This window comes from Phalacrocorax aristotelis, chromosome W, assembly GCF_949628215.1.
Source record: "Phalacrocorax aristotelis chromosome W, bGulAri2.1, whole genome shotgun sequence".
NCBI classification, from domain to species: domain Eukaryota; kingdom Metazoa; phylum Chordata; class Aves; order Suliformes; family Phalacrocoracidae; genus Phalacrocorax; species Phalacrocorax aristotelis.
The window spans coordinates 27,871,659-27,893,612 of record NC_134310.1 but is presented as its reverse complement, the minus strand read 5'-3'; the positions used below and the strand labels follow the sequence as shown (position 1 = coordinate 27,893,612).

The 21,954-nt window shown below is 43.2% G+C and overlaps 3 protein-coding genes across 4 annotated transcripts; 1 reads left to right on the top strand and 2 right to left on the bottom strand.

The window, feature by feature from the left end:
- Positions 1-5,115: 5,115 nt before the first annotated feature.
- On the bottom strand, positions 5,116-13,543 carry AP1M1 (adaptor related protein complex 1 subunit mu 1). Of its 2 annotated transcripts, XM_075077475.1 has the most exons (12): positions 13,433-13,543; positions 12,643-12,799; positions 12,192-12,259; positions 11,492-11,622; positions 11,199-11,346; positions 10,516-10,642; positions 9,996-10,138; positions 9,103-9,174; positions 8,623-8,781; positions 7,855-7,980; positions 7,580-7,655; positions 5,116-6,984 (listed from the first exon to the last, which is right to left on the bottom strand). In XM_075077475.1, the coding sequence occupies exons 1-12, from the start codon at positions 13,472-13,474 to the stop codon at positions 6,962-6,964; spliced, it is 1,272 nt and encodes a 423-aa protein (XP_074933576.1). In that variant the 5' UTR covers positions 13,475-13,543; the 3' UTR covers positions 5,116-6,961. The 2 variants fall into 2 exon arrangements, with proteins under 2 accessions (XP_074933576.1, XP_074933577.1); XM_075077476.1 differs by lacking the exons at positions 12,192-12,259; positions 12,643-12,799; positions 13,433-13,543 and adding an exon at positions 12,088-12,150.
- A 799-nt stretch (positions 13,544-14,342) lies between these two features.
- Positions 14,343-15,267, bottom strand: FAM32A (family with sequence similarity 32 member A). Its single transcript, XM_075077478.1, has 4 exons — positions 15,119-15,267; positions 14,904-15,042; positions 14,713-14,766; positions 14,343-14,528 (listed from the first exon to the last, which is right to left on the bottom strand). Exons 1-4 carry the CDS (start codon positions 15,193-15,195, stop codon positions 14,460-14,462), a joined length of 339 nt encoding a protein of 112 aa, XP_074933579.1. The 5' UTR covers positions 15,196-15,267; the 3' UTR covers positions 14,343-14,459.
- Positions 15,268-15,295: 28 nt separating this feature from the next.
- On the top strand, positions 15,296-20,981 carry CIB3 (calcium and integrin binding family member 3). Its single transcript, XM_075077477.1, has 6 exons — positions 15,296-15,417; positions 16,650-16,684; positions 18,373-18,484; positions 18,853-19,000; positions 19,881-20,076; positions 20,595-20,981. The coding sequence occupies exons 3-5, from the start codon at positions 18,470-18,472 to the stop codon at positions 20,057-20,059; spliced, it is 342 nt and encodes a 113-aa protein (XP_074933578.1). The 5' UTR covers positions 15,296-15,417; positions 16,650-16,684; positions 18,373-18,469; the 3' UTR covers positions 20,060-20,076; positions 20,595-20,981.
- The last annotated feature ends 973 nt before the right edge of the window (positions 20,982-21,954 follow it).

Sequence of the window (21,954 nt, the reverse complement as noted above, 5' to 3'; positions counted from 1 at the left end):
GAGCTTTATATACCAGCTCCCAAAATATCCGAGTCCTGATAGGATGAGAAAATACTGTCATGTTCTTGCACCAGGCCAATTACAAAGCTGTAGTTCCTGTGCTGGTAAAGATGTTTCCTGTTGATAACACAAAAGGACAACATAGCACTTAGCTGCTAATGTTATCTGGGACCCTTGTGACCTCTCGGAAACTTTAACAATTGTAGAGTTCACAACACGTAGAAGCAGCCTGTCTTGTGCTTTTGTTTTAATAAATAAGCCAGAAAGAAAATAAACACTCGTTCTGCAGCCATGTGCTCCCTATTGGACAGGGAGTAATTAGAGGTGGCTGGAACACAGATGAGAGCTCAGCTCTATTAGCAAAGGCTTCCTACCTCTGGCATGGGGCAGTGCTTGACTGCTAAGTCCTTTTCCAAATAAATACAGTGAAAAAAAGGTGGAATTTTACACTGTAATATTTTCTTTTCACAATTTTAAACATATTCCTTTTCAACTTCAAAAAAAACAGTCTATGATGTTTGAAGATGAAAAAGCAGATTTCATTTGTTTATAATGTTGGCATTTCTAAATAGCCCTCATTCCTAGCCTTTCCCCCAAGCTTTTTCTCCAACTTTCATACTGAAGTCTCTTCAGACTCTTCCTGTCTGTGTAGCTTTGTCCCATCTCCTTGGCCAGACCGCAGCAGTTGCTGGTACACAGCCTGGAACGCAGCTCTCCAGGAGCTTTAAGGAAGAACTTCTTGAAAATATAAAACCACAGCTGAATTTGGGTATTATATTACCTCTTAACTGTCTGGTTTTAATGCACAGTTGAGGTCTCCTACCTGACACCCAACTGGTATCTGCCAGCCCGCACACAAAGCCCTTAAGGCAAAACCTCCTAAATCTTGATACGACAAGAAACCCAGTACCTCTGCTCTCCCCTGGACTTCATGGGATATCCAGGGCCCTCATTCCCCGCTGATGCAGGAGCATGCTTATGCTCACCAGAACGTGGGTAGGAACCAGCAGCTTCTAAAAGCTCTTTAACTAAGGCTTAAAGCGGAAAAACCCAGAGTGAGATTTGTCATCTCTGATCTGGAGCATAGGCTCGGCTCCTGCTTTCCCAACAGTGCAACCCAGAGTCTGCCAGTAAGGAATGACTCTGAAGTACCTGTTGGATCACCAGGAAGGCTCTGCAATCACCTGTAACCCAGTGGCTTGAAGATCCAGAGATAACAGATTTATGGCTTTAGCCTAGTCTGCCTGACTTCCCTAGATAGTCTTCTATCATTCAAAATCCGTGGAGCAACAACCATGCTGTTTCAGGTGGTCTAAGAAAGTCTCAAATCAGGTGTAGGCTGATCCTTGTGAAGGACATTTTTAAAGCCTTATAACTGAATATTTGGGCTTTAGTTCTGTGCTAAGGGCAAGTCCTTTGAATGCTGCTTAAAACACCCCATCCACTCTTCACCTATACCTGCCCAACTGGAAGAGCAGAGATAAAGCTAGTCAGCGTTTTTCCTTGCTCTATTGTTATTCCTGCTGGAAAGAGGCAGAACTTCTTGCGATAGTTTCCTTTGAGCAGTGCTTATTCACAGCAAGTCACAGTGGGAGAGGGTGGGAGGCAGAGTTCATTCATTTTTGTAGCATAACATAGAGCAGATTGTGTTTGGATTTCACTAGATATTTGTTGTTTTACGTTTCTTTGCTTTATATTGGAGAAGGGCCTGTAACAAAACTTTGATCCAAGGTACAAATCCACAGCCAAGATTTGAACTAAGCCTACAAAACTTTCTCCAAAACGGGCCATAGCCCAACACTCTGACTTCGGGAGCATCTTGTTCTTCACGTTGCTGATCATTTGATTCAGGCCTGTTTCTGCTTATTTATTTGCCATTAGCCTGCAAATGAACTTGCAGGCTCCAGGTTCTAGTCCATAACTTTTTGAGAATAACCCAGAGTAATTCCACCTACAGCACGACGACGTTGCATCAGTGCAATGCTGCTGACTGCCAGGGCAGTCAGGACCAGAATGAGCACAACAAGATTCTGGGGGCTTGAAGGCGGAAGGAGAAGAGGAAGGAGAGAGCAGTCATAAGGTTAAGCTGGGCATAATTTCTGATATTAAACTCAAAGTGATCCAAATACTCTGGTTCAAGTAGTCTGCCAACAACCACAGAGCGGCAGAACAGCTGAAGTGGGGAAAGTGGCTTTAATCTTCCCATGCGATGCCATTGATTTTGCAGGGTTATTGACAATCTCAATTTCAGATGGCTGTTTGCACCAAAAGTTCCTGGGAACTTAGCCCAGAACGTGTCCTAATAAAACAAGGATCCTTCATTTTCAGGAGAACAAACACAGAACTGGGTTTAGCTACAACTCCTATCTTTAAAAACACATTACGTTTTTCTGTTTAGGAACTGGTACGCAAGGAACAGAGCAGGACACGCGGCTGCCCAGTGCAACAATCACATCGTAAAGAGCCCACAGCCAGAGCTGGCCCCGACCCGCACAGAGACCCTGCGCTGCCAGGGATCGAAGTTACAGCCCAGTTCACCAGCCCCAGGAAGGGAGGAAATACAGAAGGACCCAAAGTCTTTAACTAATACCCTAGTAACAAAGTGAAATAACTACAAAAGGGAACCTCCTGCATCTGACTACAGCGAGAGATGTGACTAACTGTGCTTTCATAAACGCTGAGTCAAGACAATGTGCCGTAACTACAAGAGAAACAAGTTTTATCTGTGCGCAGGGAGGGCATGACTTGTAAAACGCTCTGGGTTGCACAAAATTCAGTGGAAAAAAAGGTTTACGATCGTTCATGACTTCAGTACAACTTCTCCTGTGGAATCAATGACATTGCTGTATAATTAATTACCATAGCAATTAAGATAATTCATATAGTCCCTTAACTTTGCTCTCTCACGCTATTTTCTGCAAGGCCATCAACCCTCGCGGTGCCAGGGCTGCTGAAATTACAAACAGCAGTGGGTGTCAACCACAGAGGGGGGAAAAAAAACAAAAAGCACAGAACAAATTGCAACATACTGCATTTGGCACAAGATAAGGATAGAGGTGCCAAGGTTTAGCCCATTTCTTGTCACATAATATAAAGTCAGAAATAAACAGGTGCAATCTCTTACCCCAAGTCAAACCCACTATGGAAGAAGTCTTATTGTCTCTCTTTATGTGTAAGAATGTTTTCTAGACAAAACCAGCTCCGATTAGAGTCGGGAAGCAAATACAAGCAGTCCAAACTGTGTACGGGCATAACAGGATGGCAACAAGGAAGGAAGAGTAGAAACACGTAAAAGAAAACCAATGAAAATCTCCCCAGCTGGAAGACAGAGCTGGAATGACACTTTTCTAATGCACCCATTTTATTTGATTGGGAGGTAGGTGCTGGCTTCTTTTATCAAGACAGAACCTGCTTTCTTTAGAGGTAATCAAGTGGGTGGGGGGGAAGATACAACATACGAGAGAGTACCAAGCAGGAGCTTTCAGACCACCAGCTGAGTCTTAATCTTGTGAGCCTGCAACGTCCGCCACCACCAACGTACAGCTGCGAGAAGCTGCCTGTGTCAGTGCAGAGCAGCTCGTCCCTTCCCTTGGCGCTGATGCCCTCTGCTCTGCGTCGCAGTATTACCATTATCGGCCACATCAAAGTAACAGAAAAAAATAAGAACGTTAAGAGAAAATCGTCGAACTAAATTGAGAAGTTATGAACTCCAGAAATCATAATGCATAAAAGCCTAAAAGAATTAAGTATAGTTTTTGGGGTTTTTTAAAATGAACTCAGAGGGACTAAAATATCGGGACCTTCCAAATCAAAAGGCACCTTTTGTACATATTGTTTGTGCGACTCTTTCTGGTAATTGCTGGAAGCCTGCGGCGTGCCCAGAATGCCATCTACCGGCGGAACTGGCCGCAGAGGGCAGGAACAGAAACCTGGTAGAGTGAAAGATTGCAACAAACTAAGAAAGGCGAGGTATCAGCTACACGCACACGCCACCACGGGAAGGAAAGCTACCTGTTTACCCCAAAGGGGGAGCACCGCTGACGCACCCTGAGGAGCAGCTATCTAATCAGTGAGCAATTAAATAATGCGTAGATGAGGTTACGTGTTCGCAGGCCTGGGCGCGAGGGCGAACGCTCCCTGCCGTCGAAATACTCTGAGCCAGCAGTCCACGTTAGGCGGGAACACGCTTACTCGGAGGAAAACCAGCCTGCGTCCCGGCTCATTACAGCAACAGGCCTGCGGAGAACATTTAAACATTGCCAGCTTCGTACTAGGAACAGACCCGTGTTTTCAGAGCCACTTAAGTTTAGTCTTTTAATGTCCCAAATTCCAGGAAACCACCATGTCGAGCTGAAAACCCAGATGGGATGCTTCACTGCTTATTTGAATGATGCAAATTGTCTTTTACAAGTATTTTGTATCAGGCACTTACCTGTAACATAACGGCAGACCATCAAATTTACATTTTTCCACACGAGGCAGAGAACAGAAGCCACCGTGGTTTAGCACTTTCTGTAAGAACAAAACTTACCCCCCCCCCAAGTTACTCCTTGAACAAGAGCTGGTGCTAAAAGAGCATCACCCCCCCTCCGCCTCCATGCCTGCGCAGGCACACAGGGACCCTGCATTTCAACAGTGAGTGGATGAAGAGGTGGGTTGTTTTTTTTTCCTGAAACAGAAAGCGCTAAATAGCACTAATTTGATGGTGGCCAAATTTTGCCAAGAACAGAAAAGCAAAGGTTTTGTCAGTGTTTGGTAAATAACAGAACATGCATACTTTCTGCTTTTATGCGGCTCGGTTCCACTTATCCAGGCCCCACATTAGAACAGCTGAGGGCACCCCAAGATCAGAGGTTACAAGTGGCTGTAGATCAAACTGAAGAAAGAGCAAGCGAAGCACAACTGATTCAAAGTGGACTTTTTGCCCTTTATTACTTCCTGGACGAGCAAGGCTGATGCTCCATCATCAAAACAGAGTCAAGCTGCGACAAAATATGAGAAAACACTGTTCTGGTCTGCAAAACACACCCTTCAGCAGGAAAACAGAAGCTATTGAGAGTCACATTTTACAGGCAAATATTTCAAGTGAACGCTTGGAAGAACAGAGTCATCGGAAAGCGATTTGTCAACAATTTTAATAGAAAAATGTTTAGTCCAGTCATAAGCTTAAGTGTTCAAATGAAGATGAGTAGTGGAACCAAAATCTTGAACAAGGCGATTTAATTTGTTTCAACATCAAGCTTATTGGGTGATAAATACAGCAACCTTACTCCCTGCGCTGCCCAACCAGCTGCCCGGTCACCGCCCCCCTGCCGCCAGGTATCGGTCCTTCCTGAGGCAGATCGTCCCATAACCTTACAAGCAGCTGCATCCAGGGGAAGTCAGTCTGTTTTTTGCCGGTAGTACCGACTGCATACCATGGGTGTACCTCTGTACATAGTCTGCAAGGATTTAGCAGGGAGTGACTGAAAGATCTTCTCAGTCTTGTGGGAGAGCCAAGGACCGTCAACCGAGCGGTGTGGAGAACCTTGTGCGCAGTGGATTACATCATGTTTGAGGACACGTTATTTAGATTTTCGTGGTTTAAGTTTAGCAGCTGTCAGGAGTACTAAAATCAAACCAAAACAGTCTAAAACTTGTTTAAAGAAAATACTGATAATCATCAAAATTTTTCAGGAAGAAAAAAAATCAGAACAACTATGTACACCCATGCCAATCTTAGCTTCTCAGAAAAAAATGAAATGGCATGTAAAAAAAAATAATACCTTTAAGTATAACATTCTGAATTGTTATCATTCTGCCAGGGCAACTGAAGTTAAACAATTCTAGTGAACTACAGAAAAAAAAAAAAAAAAAAAAAGAAACATTTGCCCTAAATTAACACAAAGGCAAGCTGGAAGAAAAATGGCAACTGTATTTTTATCGGCCTCTTCATAAACAACAACCAATTTTCAGGAAGAGGTTGGAGGATGTTACTATTCTCTGGAAAAAAAGTAATAACCAGAAAGTCTTCCTACCAAATTTCATTGCCTCCAAAATGGTTTTGGTCTTTTTTTTTTTTTTTTAAAGAAACTAATTAATCTAAGCTCTTACACCTACATAGCACAGTTTTGAACTTGTTTTAGGAATAGAAATTTTAAAAAGGCAAATACTAGTCAATTGGCACAGGGTCCCATGCCCTAGGGGTGTCAGAGGGTTGGAACGCTTCAGCCTGCGTTTTGCCTGCCTGAAGCGGCGACCGTCACGCTTCCACAGGGACGTTCCTATACACATTTCCTCTGCAGTATCTTGTTCTCGGTTAACTTAGTCTTTAACAAACCCATATTTTTGTTTCCAAGCCCTTCACTCGAAGTTGTTCCGTCAGATTAATTGGTTTGAAACCATGCAAAAAGAGCGAATAGTATTTTTGGACTTTGGATACTTTTAACTCATATTCCGTAAGTTTTTTTTATGTTAACAGAGCTTTGAACGAGTTAAGGCACCCACATGCCCAGAAAAAAATAAATACCTTGGGCTAAATACAACTAAGTGTTCAGCAGTCATGTAATTGCACAGTCGTCTCCCTACTTTGTAGCACAATGCCGCCAATGTCTTTAGAGATCCTAAAATACGAATACTAGAAACTCTGCGAATGTCATGGACAAGGCGTCAGAGACATTCTCAAGGTTCACTCTGTATTCCTGGCTCCTCAAGGTAACCGCTACTCCTAACGTAATTAGCGTTCAGCAGCAAGATCAGCATGTTCTAAGAATGAAATAAATATTCACACAATCAATACTAATGGTTCAAATGCTCAAACACGTTATTGAAAATAGTAATTTTCCCCATCTTCCTCCTGCCAATCCAAGATTGCAGAAACACGGCCCTCGGCAACAACATTCACAGCTCTCGGTACCACAGAAGCTTCTGCAAACAAATTCTAGGCCTCAAGTTTTGTTGTCTGTGGTGCTTGTGAGGTGTTTTACTGTGTTCGAAGCTGGTAGTCTGCGAAGGGGGGAAAAAAAAAAACCACCCAAAACCCAGATTTAGTAAAATTGTCTCACTAAAATAGTAAAGCAGATCAGCAAACTGGCATGAAGTGATATAAAATAAGACCCAATCTTTGCTTAGAGCAGCCATGATAACATGCTCTAAAGTGGTTACGGTGGTTGCAAGCAGTCATGCTTCCATGCCAGAAGTTAGATCAGAACAACAAAAAAGAAGCAAGAAAAAAAACCCCACCGCTTCTACTTGCTAACAATCCAGTAGCTTTTAGTAGACAGTGCCTTACACACCTTACAGCTGGCAGAATGACAGGTGTGAGCAACCTCTTTTTAAATTTATGTTCCAAAAACCTCACCAAATAGCAGCTTAATTACAAAACACTTGGAAGGGCACTACTGAACTTTGCCACGGGGTCTTTCGTTAACACGCCAAAGTAGGTGACCGGAAAAAAGCTGCATAACTTCATCTAACACATATCTAAACCGTATCGTTTAATACTCAAGAATATGAGCAAACTGGCTGTGTGTATTTCACTTTGCAGGTGAACGCTGGAGAAACCCAAGACGCAAGCTGGAGACGTCTACAGCCCACTTACCTCCATTCTGGGTAATATAACGAACCCACGGGAGGGCCTGGTAGCCGCTCTTCTCAATTATCTTTAAGTAGCGAACCTGGAAAGAAAGATACGTTAAGAAATAAAGTCTCCCGTGTCAGCCAAGCAGTATTTAGTAAAAAAGAAAATAAATTGTTTTGGTCAAAAATGCCCTTTACGGATAACATTGAAGAGGAACCGCCAAGAAGATGCAAAACACTTGTGCATTAAGAGCCTAGCATGTTAATTTATCAGCATTTCTGTTTTCAGCTACTAACCTGGATTCCTGAAGTGGTGAAATATGGAATCTCAAACTTTACACTAATGGGCGGTTTTCCTTCCTTATCTTCAGCTTCAACACTGGGAAGTCCAAAGTGAGCTCTCATCAGGTATTCTTTTCCACCCTACCCAAAAGGGAAAGATTTTTCTTGAAACGTAAACCAAAAAAAGCTTGCGACGATACAGGTGGTTTTTGTAATGTCAAGTTGCTCGACTCCACTATTCATTTCAGCTCTTTTCTAGGGCTTAAAAGTGAGCACTCGTTTTTATTTCAAAAACACATTGTTTTTTAAAGATACAGATCAAATCAGGGCCAGCCTGAGGCACAATCCATTTTCTTTCAGCCTCATACCCAAAGACAAGGGTGCCGCTGACCCTTCTGATTAACTCGTGACAGACGGCTGTACTACCGCACCGTTAGCGTTTGACGGAGCTCATCCTCCTGGAGCCACCCAAGAAGCAGAGTCTGACAAACTAAAACAGCTGCTGCTAAATCTAGGCCAAGGGATTACACCACCCGCAGACATTGCTCAAAAATCTGCTCTCTAACCTAGTTCTGAAAAATTATCCCAGTTAAATACAAACAACAGTATTTTAAACACCTATTAGCAAGTTCCAATCCTTCATCCAAGGGGAAAGAGGAAGAAAACAGCACTACTTGTCCGACACTACTACGATTTGCTTTAGGCAGAGGCTGAACATTCATAAAATATTAACATTAAGTAATTATTACACTATTAGGCGATAAGACTGAAAGTAGCACTTACTGGAAAAGATTTGATGGACCAGACAATTTCACTGTTCTCTGGAACCCATTTGACACTTCCAACGGTGGTTTTAAACTTTGGCGAGTCTGCATCGTTTGGAACTGGAATGTGAATCTCCACGTTGTTGGCAGTTGATCTACGCTTAAACTGACTTTTTGCCTAAAGACGAAAAAAAAAAAAATCAGAAAAGCAGGCCTCTAAATATTTATATTTAAATATATATTATATAAATAATTTATAATATAAAAATATATTATGCAAGCGAGTTCAGAGGGCTGCAAGACACACGATTCCTCTCCACCCTGATCTACGCACTGAGAAACAGAACCGTTAACACAGAGATTGTGAAGGTTTCAAAAAGATGCAAGACCCACAGAAATACTAAATACTCGTACCAAAGCGCACATACTGCTGGTCAAGCTTTGAAAACAAATGAAAGAGAAGACTAAAATTAGCCATAATTATTTTAGAGCTTCTAACCTTGATCATGTACTCGATGCGGCTGTGGGAATGTTTTTCAATCACAGACTCAATCCAGATCAGTGGTTTTACCTACACGGGAAAAACACTTAACAGCTGTAGGTTTTACTTTGACACAGTCATGAAAGCGTTGCTTCCCCTAAAGCTACATGTGAACCCCACAGAAAACAGAGTCTGTGGTGTTCCAAATGACAAGCAAGTGGTGTTTTTATTTAAAAAAAAGAAATTATACAAATGAGCAACAACCAAGTGTTACAAGAACTATAGGCTTAGAAAGGTACGTCTCAGATTAGTCCCTAACAACAAACACTTGCGCTCCAAAACGTTTGGTAATTTAACACACTAGGGACTGAACTATGATGTGCCCTAAAAATAACTCTAGTTCAAATACTGCTGTTAAAATAAAAAACTAACACTAAACTTTTCATTTGTTGTCTCCTGTTGCATATTATAAACCCTCTCTATATTGAATTTTCCCCTTTCTGAAAGGAAAGCTCTCCTTATCACTGTGGCTAGCATACTCTAATGAAATTAAGAGACATAAACACAATGAATTGCTACACTGACATTTCGTCACGTAGATAGCTTAAAAAAAGTCATCACAAGAACGGCATTTCACAAACGATTTCGATAGTAGTTGAAAAATATAGAGACTTACTGCCAAGCAACTTCTAAACTCGTTCTAACTTCCTCCAAAAAGAGCGACCACAAAGCTTTGCTATTAACAGTTGATTTGAACACTACCATGCTGCCCATACTTTAAGAAAAAAAAAATTAAGGGAAAGCCTTAAGCCCTTGTAATTAAGCCTTAATTACAAGGGAAAGCCTTGTAGCGATTCTGCCTATGATCTAAATCATTATTATATAAAAAAATTGCAAACATCCAGACTTACGTGGGTATTAAGACGATAAGACATGAGTTCAAACTCTCCATCAGGCGGAATGAAAGAAATTGTCCTGTCGTTTTCAAAGCGAGAGAGACGAACACACTGGTGAAACTTTACATCTTCCAGTTCTACCGATTTACTTTTGCCACCTAGCAGAAAACACATGTTTCAAGGCACTACACAATGATGTCCGAAGGCTCATCGCAGCCAATCACACAGCAAAGCAGCTGTCTGCCGACGTTCCTCCCTTTCAGCCAGTACCTTCTTTAGCTTGCTACGGGTTTTTAGGACTACGGAAGTCCCAATGAGGAAGAGACGAGAAAGCCTGGGTGGTTATCGTGTATTACCACAGTACTCCATCTTTGCTTGGTATAGTCACACAGACCTGTTGCGGTTTTCTACACTGATAAAGGGAGCATTTCTATCATCTTAGAGCAAATCCTTTCAGCTGAACCTCAAGCATCCCAAAACCTATGACTTGAGATAACATCTTTCACGATTACCGAGATATCACCAAAATACTCACGGCCTGTGTTATCAAAGAGAACTTTGTCATTTAAACCGAGGCGCAGCTCTGGCATTCCTGAGAGAAAAACTCGCATTTTAATGGATCCAACTATCTCACTCCGTAATACGTTTCCGTTGGCACTGACCTAAAAAAAGAGAAAAGAAAGGTAAGATTGCTCTGACATGATAAGTCATGACATCAAACAATACTCCCACCTCATCCCCATGTCCCAGGTTTTCTTGGATGTCCTTCTCCTGACAAATTAATCCAGCAGAGTAGAATGAGGTCAGGGAGGTGACGAGAACAGGCAGAGGAAGAAAGAAATCATAGAATCATTTAGGTTGGAAAAGACCTTTAAGATCACCAAGTCCAACTGTTAACCCAGCACTGCCAAGCCCACCACTAAACCGTGTCCCCAAGGGCCAGGGGTGGTGACTCAACCACTCCCCTGGGCAGCCTGTCCCAGTGCTTGACAACCCTTTTGGTGAAGAACATACCAGAAATCAGCAATACATCCAAGTAAAGCATTATTTCCCTGCTGGATGTCCTTATGGGTACTTAGTCTTAATGACTGACAGTGTTTTGAGCATCCCACTACACTAGTCACAGTCAAGCTTTTTATTGTACCCTTGCGGGTTTTCAGAAAACAAGCCCTTTTCAACCCTTCCTATTACAATTCTCATTAAGTTAAAGGGACCCACCAAAAGGTTAACAGACTCTATAACATCCAGGAACACTTCATTTTTCCTGTATTTTATCCCTTCTGACCTCCATGAAACAGCATTCGTAACGGTGGCAGGTGGACGTGGAGCTCCAGTTTCAAGTTTGTGTCCTTCCTGAGTGATGTACCTTTACAGCCACATCATTGGCATGAAAAAATGAAAATTAATTTTTTTGGTAACTAGACCAAGCCAAAACATTCATTTGCACGTGGAAGAACGCTCAAAACTTTCCAAGGAGTTTGTCACTCTAAGCGATGAGGAATGATACTTACTCTTGTAAAATTTTACTATCAGTGGTTTGTGGATAACCAAAATCCATAAGCTCATCTAACAGCTCATAAATAATAACAAAATTATCCCTAATGCTCTCTTCTTCCAATTCCTTGAAATATTCTGAAAAAACCTGAAACAAAGTAACAGGAGGGAGGGGAAGAAGGAGGACGTTAACTGAGGAAGTACAGCACAGCCAGAATGTATTCCTGTATCTAAAATAATAATTTTTCAAGAGCCCCCAACCAAACCCCACAGTTCACAAACAGCATTCTCTTCAGAAGATTAGCCTCAGGAAACCCACCTCCATTAAAGGAGAGCTAGAAAGTCCTAGAAGCAACTCTATTATGAAAAATATTTATTCTAAAGAAAATATTTTTCATGCCAGGTACAGATGACCCAAACATAGAATCTATATGATGTGCCACTACTCATGCATCAAATTCACAATTCTCCTCTGTGTTCTCAGGTCTTTGCAGCTACTTACAGCATTGTGCCACATCCTTTGCCTACTCAGCTACAAAATATCAATTCCGTTATTAGTGGTTAGGAAGATAGTTCTACAAAATAATCAAATATAAAGTAAAAATGCTATTACCATAGAGTTCTTCAAAAGTCTGAAAGCTCTATGCGCTTCCATTTAGATCAGATCTAGACTGAACTGAAAAGAAGATGGAGGTTACTTTGAAATGTCATACTCACCTGAACTACTTTATATAAAAATGAAAACACCAGTGATACGCAAGCGTTTTTCTTAGAAGTTGCAACAACTGATCAAGGATGTTCAGGAACATGCATTCAAAGTTGCCATTCAAAAAAATGTTTACTAAGTGCATTTTAAAAAAAGCCTTTAGGCAATCAGAGTTGGCCAAAAAGCCTAAGAGTTAATTAATTAACAGTACCTCTAGTCTAATGAGATACAAAGATAAACAGGAAATTATTTATGACAGTAAAATTAATGCAAACACTTTCCTGCACCCTGTGTTGCTGGTGCACGTTACACTACGTAAAGCATAAAACGACTTTATTTAACAGAGCGTCCTTGTGTCACTTCACCCATTTTCCAGCTTTGCATTTAGGCACAAATGATGAAAATAACATAGTGGCACTTGGCATCTCAGCACATGCGAGCTATCTGCACTATAAAGGATACGATAGAGGTTGTTATGTTTAATCCACATAAAACGAACTCCTCCATGTGCTAGAATAGGAGAAAGCGTCCCCTCTTCTTCCTTTTCCATAAGGATTGGCATAAAATGCTCCACCTCTGACATGTCCACATCTCCACGGTAATTCCGACAGATGAGAACCTATAAAGAGATGCACAAAATCCATGTACTTTTTCATGAGATGACGCTACCAGGCCAGACCAATGCACAGGATATTTGGAAGGCCTCTAAGTAACTTTAAAAAAGCCACCAAGCTTCACTCGAGCTCCTGTGCCTACTATAAACGCAAATCACAACGCCAAAATACTTTGCTGATTAGAACGTGAATCCAAATCTTTCATTGCAAAGTCACGTATTAATATTTTGCAGAGTTATTCTTCATCTATTGCTGCACACGCCCTAATAATGTTTTCAAGGTGGGAGAAGACGCGACTCCTCTGAGGCAAACTACCTCCAATTACGGCACAAATTAATTACCCCAGGTGGGATGCCCAGGGGCCCAGCCGCCCGCCTGCTGCAGCAGCCGCCTCCCTCAGCACCTGGAACTGTGAGGAGGAGACACAGGCCGCCACTCCCGTCACAGCCGGGACCCGCAGTGCCAGGCGAAGCGGGGCTGGCGGCAAGGAGGGGTCGGGAAGGGGAAAGTGGCTCCCGCAGACCCCGGGGGGAGGCCGGGGCGGCCCCGCCATCCCGCGGCGGCCCCCGCGGCAGCCCGGGGCGAGGGAGACCCTTCCGCCCCGGCCCCGCCGAGCCTCCCCGCGGCCCGGGCCTCACCTTCCCCTTCAGGTCCAGCACGTAGACGGCGCTGGCCGACATCGCCCCGCCGCCGCCCGGCCGCGCCGCCCAGCCGCAGACACACCGACTTCCGCCTCCCACCCCGGCACTTCCGGCAGGAAGTGGCGAAACGAGACCCGGCTGCTACGGGGAGGGATACGGTCAGGACTCCGCCGCGGCCGCAAAAGAACATCGTTACTCACCGAATGTTAAATAGTCCCCGTGCGAGGCGCCCCGGGGTCTTTTTCCCCGCTGTGAAATGGCCCCGCAGGGCCGAGGAAGCCCCGAGAGCGGGTCTGGGCACCACCTGCGCCGGGACGGGGGCCGCAGGCTGAGGGGAGAGCCCCGGTGGGATGCTGAGCACCCAGGGCCTGGCCACCCACAGCAGAGGGCCAAGACTCGGGTTTAAGAACAATATTTGGTTTTGAGAGGCATGTTTTGACTTTAAACGCCAAGACACACGTAATCTCTCAAAGTATGTCTTGTAAGGGCAGGCAAGGCACTTCAAAAACTCTACACACAAAACAACGATTTCATGGGTGCGCTCTGTAGGTAACTCAGCACCAAAAAAAGGATGAAAGCAATATTTTAATGAAAGTTACAAGTTGCAGCAGACCTTCCCCCCCCCCCCATGAAACAACTCAAGATAGAAAGTAATTACATAATTCCTATAACTTACATGAGCTTAGGCTGTGTGAGGCTGTCAGACTCCTCACTTCCCAAAAGCAGAACTGTTAGTATCAAACAAATAAAGGAACATTTCCCAGCAATGGATTTTGGCCTTAATCTGGCTTTAAGCACTAACAAAACTCTGCACCTATATAAATCAGAGCTCATCAGCCAAGAAGAGACTTTGTTGAATATTTGGTTTTAAAAAACAAAAACAGTGAAATAAGACAGTACAAAGTAATAAACGTTCAGAAAATATATTAAACATTCAATGCGGAGAATACACAGATTTACATGGCAACCCTGTTCAGTACAACAAAACACAACTCCTGATCCAAAGCCTTGAAAAGCAGTCCATTCACTTAGTCCAGCTGACTTTAGGAATGTCGTAATGCTCAGTCAGAGTATCCAAGTGCCTGTTGAAGTCCTAGGGGAGAGAAGGAGAACGAAAACATTTAATATTTGGTCCTGACACCACCACCACTGAACCCCAAGACCCTCTGCCTCCCTGCTTCTGAGTTTCGCGAAGGCGAAGCGGCGCCTCCGGCCCAACAAGCCTGCATGCTGATAAATACGCTCCGGCCTCACTAAATATCGATAATGTAGCTTACCTCCACTCTCTGCTTATGGGTTTTCGAGGCTTTCTTCAGGATCCTCTCCATTTGCTGGGGGAAGACACAAGAGAGGCCGGTTACTTCCAGCGCTCGCAGCCGCTCAGGGGCCGCACTTTAGGGGTCCATTGGGGTTTTTAAACCCCCTCAGACCCCCCACACGCGGTCCGGCCAAGGCAGGGCAGCCCTACCCGCTTCTCCTGCATCTTCTCGTAGGCCACCTGCGCCGGGGTCCGCTTGTCCAGGCCGCGCTTCTTCTCCTCCTCCTGCTTCTTGCTGCTCACGATCTGCTCCAGGATCTGGGCTTTGTCCTTCGCCTTTTTCTTCTTCCTGCGGGCGGAGGGGGGGGGGTCAGCGCCCGGTCCCGGCCCCCCTGCCGGCCCCCCGCCCCGGCCCCCCGCCTCACCGCTTGCCGGCCCCCAGGGCCCCGCCGCTGCCCTTCAGCCGCAGCGGCCCGCGCTGCACCGCCTCGTAGTCCGCCATGTCGCGCCGCCCGCCGCACCGCGGCGCCCCCTGCAGGCCGCGGCCCTCCCCCAGCGCGCGCCGCCGTTGCCGCGGCGACGCCGCCTCCTCACCCCTCCGTGAGGGGACGCGCCGCGGCGGGCCGAAGCCGCCGGGACAGGCCGCCCCAGCCGCGCCGCCGCCCCTCGTTCCGTGCCGAACAGAACCGTTCCGAATAAGTTTTGATTACCCGAAGGCGCGCCGGTGAGTGAGGCCGGCGTTCCTTCGCTGAGGGGAATAGGTTTTTCCACCTGACGGAGGGGACGGACGGTAGGGATGACCAAGAAATGAAAATTTTAGAGCCTGCCCGTGATCAGTGCAAAAGGCAGCCAGGCACGTGCTGCAGTTGTGCAGCCAGTTCCTCCTTCTACCCTTGTTTTTCTTATTTCATACAGCCTATAGCATCACATTTCTGTTCACATGTGTAAACTATGTACTAATTTTCAGTGAAGGCCATATACGTATCAATATATCATGGTATGCTAATAATCACCATCTAGTGGTAATGTGTGTTAGCAGATAATGCAGCATCAAGGGAGTGACAGGGCTTGTATAGATACTACCTCCAGTACAAACTACCATTAGCGTTAGTGTACAATGTGTATTATAGGGTAAAGTGACAAGGAGAGGACGAGGGGTTACCATCACTGTTACCAATTTCTAGCATTTGGTGTTAATTTGTAAAGAAGACAGACATTATTAACCCTTTTCAGATAATTTACCATATCTGAAGGAATGAAAATGTACGATCCCTGAAGTCTCAAAAGCTCCCTCAAAGACACAAACAAGCAGCTATTAGCTGTTTGGCTAAATACTGTAACATGAGTCTTTGTTGTGCACAGGGGAGATAGGTGAGTGATGCTGGACAAAAGCCTTAAGTAACCAGACTAAAGATTTGATGAAATGCTCCTATTATGATACTTCGCAGCCTGTGGAATAGGGAAGCTGGTTATTTGATCCTCTGCTATACCTGAACCTCATTGTTGCAGCTTTTAATAACTGACTATCCAGACCTCCTATAAAGGTGCCTTTGAGGAAAGAATGATAGGACAAGAATCAGCATTCAGAGCTAGAAATGGGCAACAAGCAAACCATTTTCACTCCAGAGCAGCTGGATGCATATCAGGTACAAAACAAACTAAATGGCTGTTTGGACATAACATGGAAAAATGATGAGGGCTTTTTTTAAACCATCTCCTTTAAAAATTTCTAAGTAGGAGCACTAAATGACAGTGAAGATTTTATTAACATAGTTTGATTTCTACATCAGGAAGAAGGTTTATAAAATACTTAAATTATATGCCAAAAAGGAAGAGTGTTAATGCTTGGCAACATATATCACAATATAGCTCCATTTAAGTCACTGTACCGGAAAAGTTTGGGCCAGTGCATGCTAAAAACTGTCATTACATGTTATATCTTTTCTTATTTCATAGGACTGCACATTCTTTACAAGGAAAGAAATTCTGAGGTGAGTCTCGTGTGTGCATTTTGTGTGTAAAGCAGAGATTGTTATAAAGACAGGTTACGTAGCGGTGAGGTATTTTTAACAATTATTTTGAAATGGATTCACACAAATTTAAAGTGATACCTTTGGACAATCTGAACATGTTTGTTGCTTTTTTATGTACAAAATCTGTCTTGAACTGAGACAGAATTCTGAATTTTGTATTAAGGTACCAGTCTGTCTCTCAGAAATAAAGGTAATAAGTTATATTTTAGTGCATACTTTGCCAGTGACATCCATGTTCCCCTCACCTTGTTTTATGACAAATGTCGCAGCGTATACTGTTCTTCTCTGGGTTACTTCATCTGTTTTATGAAAATCTTAATTGTTTTGTCAAATTTTATTCACGTTTCTTCCATGTCATCATGTAAATAATTATCCTGATACGCTTAAGGTGCATTTTTTGCCAAAGCCTTCATGCACCTCACTGAACACTCCATTTAATCTCTGGCCAAAGGACCTGATGAAGTCAGGGTCAGCATTCTGTTTGTGGGGGCCTGAAAGACTTTGCTGAAAACCTCAACTTGTTGTAAAAAATACTGACCCAGATAGTAATGCACATAATATTAAAGTTGCATCTGTCTTTCCTAACCACTGGGCATATTAACAGAAAAGGAATTGTTCAGTTTCTGCATCTCTCAATATGTCATCACACATTTCTCTGAAGGGCAGAGCACAAGTGACAATTTTGTACAGAGCACATCCCTCTTTAGAACCTTGATATCTGTGTATGAATTCTACACAGGATAAAATAGGAATGGTTCTGTAATTGAAATCTAAATCTGTCTGCCTTTCCATGTAGTAAATGAGGCCAGGACCATAACTGTGTCACGAATAAGACATTTCTTGTTGATAAGGAACCCTTTTAAAATTCTGTCCTATTGTTTTGTTGATAACAGCTGTGAATGGGGTCCTTAATCTAGCACAAGAACTGAAGCAAATAGCATGCTGAAAGAGTGGTGAACATCTTCTAATTATTATGCACATTTGCTGTCTCTTGAACCAGAGTTCTATGGAAAAACGGGAAGATTCTTGGGGTGGATAAAAACCCGCTAGACTTGGTCCCAGATCTCTCTTCCTGCCCATGGCTTTAGGCATTCAGGGTTTCAGTCTGACATTTAAACTGATTCTTTCATGCTCTAGTTGAAGCCCATTATTTTCAGTCACATTCATTGTGGATGTGGAAGACAGATCCCTTTCGCCTTGCCACGAGTTTCTGTGTGTTTGGAAGCTGATTAGGTGGACCTTCAAGTTGAAGGTCTTGTGTCTTGTTATCATAAACACATAAATCCTAACTCCGCTACGTGCCTGAATACCATTGCTGACAACGCAGGAGTAAATCTGAAACTTTGTAAAAAATCTCATTTCAGATGCGTGGTGTCTAGTGGTTTGGCTGCCTGGCCTGTGAGAGCATTTTCACCTAACTGTTCTGTAAGCACAAAGGCTTTGTATTTTTCACCAGTTGCACTATGTTGTTCTTTTTAGTACTGTCTCTTCCACCACCAACTAGAGCGTGCACCAAATGTTATTTAGTGACTAGTATCATCCATCTGGTAAAGGATACAAAGTGTGATGAATTATATGGAACAGGCAAACACATTGTTCTCAGTGGTGTAAATAACTCATTCCCTAAACAAGCCTTTCTATTTCAGACTGTTTTACAGATACCGAGATCTAGCTCCGCAGCTAGTTCCACTCGACTACACAGATAAACCAGACGTGACTCTTCCCTATGAACTCATTGGCAGCATGCCAGAGCTGAAGGTACAGGGCAAGGAATGCAACTGGGATCGAGTGACACTTTTCAGTTTATTCTACCCGTTTTTAATAATTCATCCGGTACTAATTGCTGCAAAGGCTGAAATACAAATACGTTTTGGCTATTGAAGTCAAAAGTATTTCTGGGAGCTTCTAACGATTCCCTGAAAACACCCTGAAATTGCACAAAGGTTGAAGAAGGCTGCAGCTGTGTCTACCTCCGATGCAGCATTAACAAGAACATAATAGCAGAAAGGGGAGTACTTGCCAAAAAGGGGTTACAACAAAAATAATCTCGCTCCAATCGTCTTACCGGCACTGAAATAAACACTAGGAAAGATGACAGTCCCTTGCTCCTGTGTTCTCTTTCCCAGGACAATCCATTCCGCCAGCGGATAGCCGAGGTCTTCTCAGAGGATGGAGACGGCAATATGACTTTAGATGATTTTTTGGACATGTTTTCGGTCTTAAGTGAAATGGCTCCCAGAGACTTGAAAGCTTATTACGCTTTTAAAATTTATGGTGAGTGAGACATGCACAAAAAGCAAACTTTGGGGAAATCCCGCAGCTTCATGTAGGGATGCAAAACATTCATTTTGCCACCACAATGATTTCTAGTTAGGGATGTTTCCAGTACCGCCTTTCTGTTTGTTGCATTTGAGTGCCTGTTCTCTCTCCTAGAAAATTCCGGTCTTTATCCTTTTGTCTCTACTCTTCTCTTACTTATTTAGGATTAGGATTTACTACAAAATTTACAACCTGAAATTATCTGCAGTTTTCAAGAGCTGGGAACCATTTGAGAAATACTTCCGTCTGAGGGGCTGCTTGGAAAAGTGCAGCACAAGGGATTTGGCTGCCCATAAATCTGTTTTGGTAGGGGGAGGCATGGAAGCACACTTCTAGCGGTTTTCTCCAAGGACAAATATATCTTTTTTTTTTTACAGTACCATTTGCAGTTACTTTCTTCATGATCAGCTAAAGCCAAACAATATATCAAACCAACCAATGTTTTTTTGTGATTTAAACTGCACATAATTCAGCAAAGATGTTAAAAAAGTGAACTCTCACCAAAACTGAACAGCCCGTTATCTTCCTTTAACTTCATACTATTTCTTGCATTTAGTTCAGCAGTAGCGATTTCCTAGAATCATTTCATTATGGCTAGGCTACGTTTAGCCGTTGCACTAATTACAATTGTTACCCTTATGTAACATAAGGAGGAATGATTCCAGAATTTTTATACAAGCAAATACGGCTAACTGCAAGGCTTTTCTGATTTGAAAGTTCTGCTTATATGAACACATTATGCCCTGGGAAGCAAACCCTTCCTATTAGGCCTTGGCAGTCAACCATGTAAAACCCGACTTTTGTCACTTTGAATTCATTTTGTTTCCTTTGACAGATTTTAACAATGATGATTACATATGCAAATCAGACCTAGAGAAAACTGTTAACAAATTAACCCGAAATGAACTTACCCCAGAAGAAGTTAGGCTTGTGTGTGAAAAGGTGATTTACGAAGCTGACGTGGACAACGATGGCAAGCTTTCTTTGGAAGACTTTCAGCACATGATAATATGAGCTCCAGATTTCCTCAGGTAATATTTGCTTCTAATTTCTCACATAAAATTGCTTAGGTTTTTTGGTGTTTTTTTTGTCAGAAGTCTCTGAAGTGTGTGTTTTACTTCTCCTCAGCCGTTACAGGTAATTGCTCTTCCCTGACAGTTTCTCGTAAAGGTGCCCACCACAAAGACCGGGAAAGCAGATGCTTGAAAAAGTGTGGAGGCTTCTTGACTTGCTTTCTGAATCTCCAATGTACTTTTTACATGACAAGAAACGTCCTTGTAACTTAAAAAGTTAATATTAGCACTTAGGCCCCATTGATAAGCGTACGAGATTAGCTCACTCAAGGCATAACATAGGTTTTATGTGGTTTCTGGTGCATGGGCGCATGCAAAGCAGCGCTCAAATCTTGCATTTATTTAATGTACCTATTCTTTGCAAGTGCTTCACAAAATAAAAACTTCCCATTTATTGTACAGTCCTAGGATTAATTGTAGTGAATCCTTTGGAATAGAGTGATACATAAGTGATCGTTACTTCCTTTTTTTAATAGCACATTTCACATTCGAATCTGAATCTAGTGAAACATGTTGACGGAAGTGCTTCTTGAACCTTCAACAACTACTACTTCACCCGAGGTTACCATCCATGAGAGAGCAAAATGAGAGCAGCAAAGAGGACAATCTCTGGTAACTGAACCAGGCAGAGAACTCTCTCTTGTTTACTTGTTTAAAAGGAACTGTGCATTAAGCTCTTCATCAATACTTCGCTGTAATTTAACAAATGCATCTATTTCCCTCCCAGCTAAAGCAAACCTGGCCTAGACAGTGAGATGGGAAATACTTTTTTAAAGCTCAGACACCACCAAGTAGTAAAGGAACGTGTATCAAACTACAGCTTCTAAAAGAAATGCCTCATCCAATAAAACCTCTTGAAAATGCTTTCAAAAACATTATGGTTAATCAAAGTTGCGTAAGCAACTCAAGAAGGCCCTTGAGGTGCTGGAGCATGTCCAGAGAAGGGCGACGGAGCTGGGGAATGGTCTGGAGCACAAGTGTGCTGGGGGGTGGCTGAGGGGGTTGGGGGGGTTTAGCCTGGAGAAGGGGAGGCTGAGGGGAGCCCTTCTCGCTCTCTGCAGCTGCCTGAGAGGGGCTGGAGTGAGGGGGGGGTTGGTCTCTGCTCCCAAGTCACCAGTGACAGGACAAGAGGAAAAGGCCTCAGGCTGCGTCAGGGCAGGTTTAGGTTGGGTGTGAGGGAAAATGCCTTCCCTGCCAGAGCGGTCAGGCCCTGGCACAGGCTGCCCAGAGAGGTGGGGGGAGTCACCGTCCCTTGGGGGCTTCAAACAATATGTACATGTTGCACTTTGGGACATGGTTTAGGAGGCCTGGGGGTGTTGGGTCACAGCTGGATGTGATGATATTAGAGATCTTTTCCAACCTTAATGATTCTGTGATTTTCTATGATTCTGTGAACTCCTCTGACCAGCTTTAACAGTCTTACTGAATGGTCCAGGGAATCAATTTGCTGAAATGTTCTCCTAGTGTGTCACTGAAACCTGTTAGAGGTTCTCAGAAGAGTACAGAGAAGAGCTCTCCATTTCAGTATTTATATTGAAAAGCCAAAATACTTTCTAGGATGAAAGAGTCTACCCTGGATTCCTGTCCCTGTTTCCTATTTTTAGAAATACCCTATTTTCCACACAAGAATCCACATGCACAAACGATGAACAAGACTGAGAAACTAAGTTTGTAAAATTCTCTTTTCATAAGAAGTTTATTTATGCAGTGCTCAGGGTCCTGTACAACAGGGTAAAAACATACATACTGTAATAAACAACGGTTCTGTTTTTAATACAAACATGAAAATCAACGAGAAGTGTTTAAGAAAGCAGTTGTAATGTGGGAAGGGTGGCA

What these genes read in the sequence shown, in the direction of transcription:
- AP1M1 (XM_075077475.1), bottom strand. Translation starts at nt 13,474, where the DNA reads ATGTCGGCCAGCGCCGTCTACGTGCTGGACCTGAAGGGGAAG. An exon ending in TGCTGGACCTGAAGGGGAAG is followed by an intron (nt 12,800 to 13,432) that starts GTGAGGCCCGGG and finishes ATCTCTTTATAG; the next exon opens with GTTCTCATCTGTCGGAATTA. An exon ending in TTTTATATAAAGTAGTTCAG is followed by an intron (nt 11,623 to 12,191) that starts GTGAGTATGACA and finishes ACTTTGTTTCAG; the next exon opens with GTTTTTTCAGAATATTTCAA.
- FAM32A (XM_075077478.1), bottom strand. Translation starts at nt 15,195, where the DNA reads ATGGCGGACTACGAGGCGGTGCAGCGCGGGCCGCTGCGGCTGAAGGGC. An exon ending in GCCCTGGGGGCCGGCAAGCG is followed by an intron (nt 15,043 to 15,118) that starts GTGAGGCGGGGG and finishes CTCCGCCCGCAG; the next exon opens with GAAGAAGAAAAAGGCGAAGG. An exon ending in AGAAGATGCAGGAGAAGCGG is followed by an intron (nt 14,767 to 14,903) that starts GTAGGGCTGCCC and finishes GTCTTCCCCCAG; the next exon opens with CAAATGGAGAGGATCCTGAA.
- CIB3 (XM_075077477.1), top strand. An exon ending in TTACGCTTTTAAAATTTATG is followed by an intron (nt 19,001 to 19,880) that starts GTGAGTGAGACA and finishes TTCCTTTGACAG; the next exon opens with ATTTTAACAATGATGATTAC.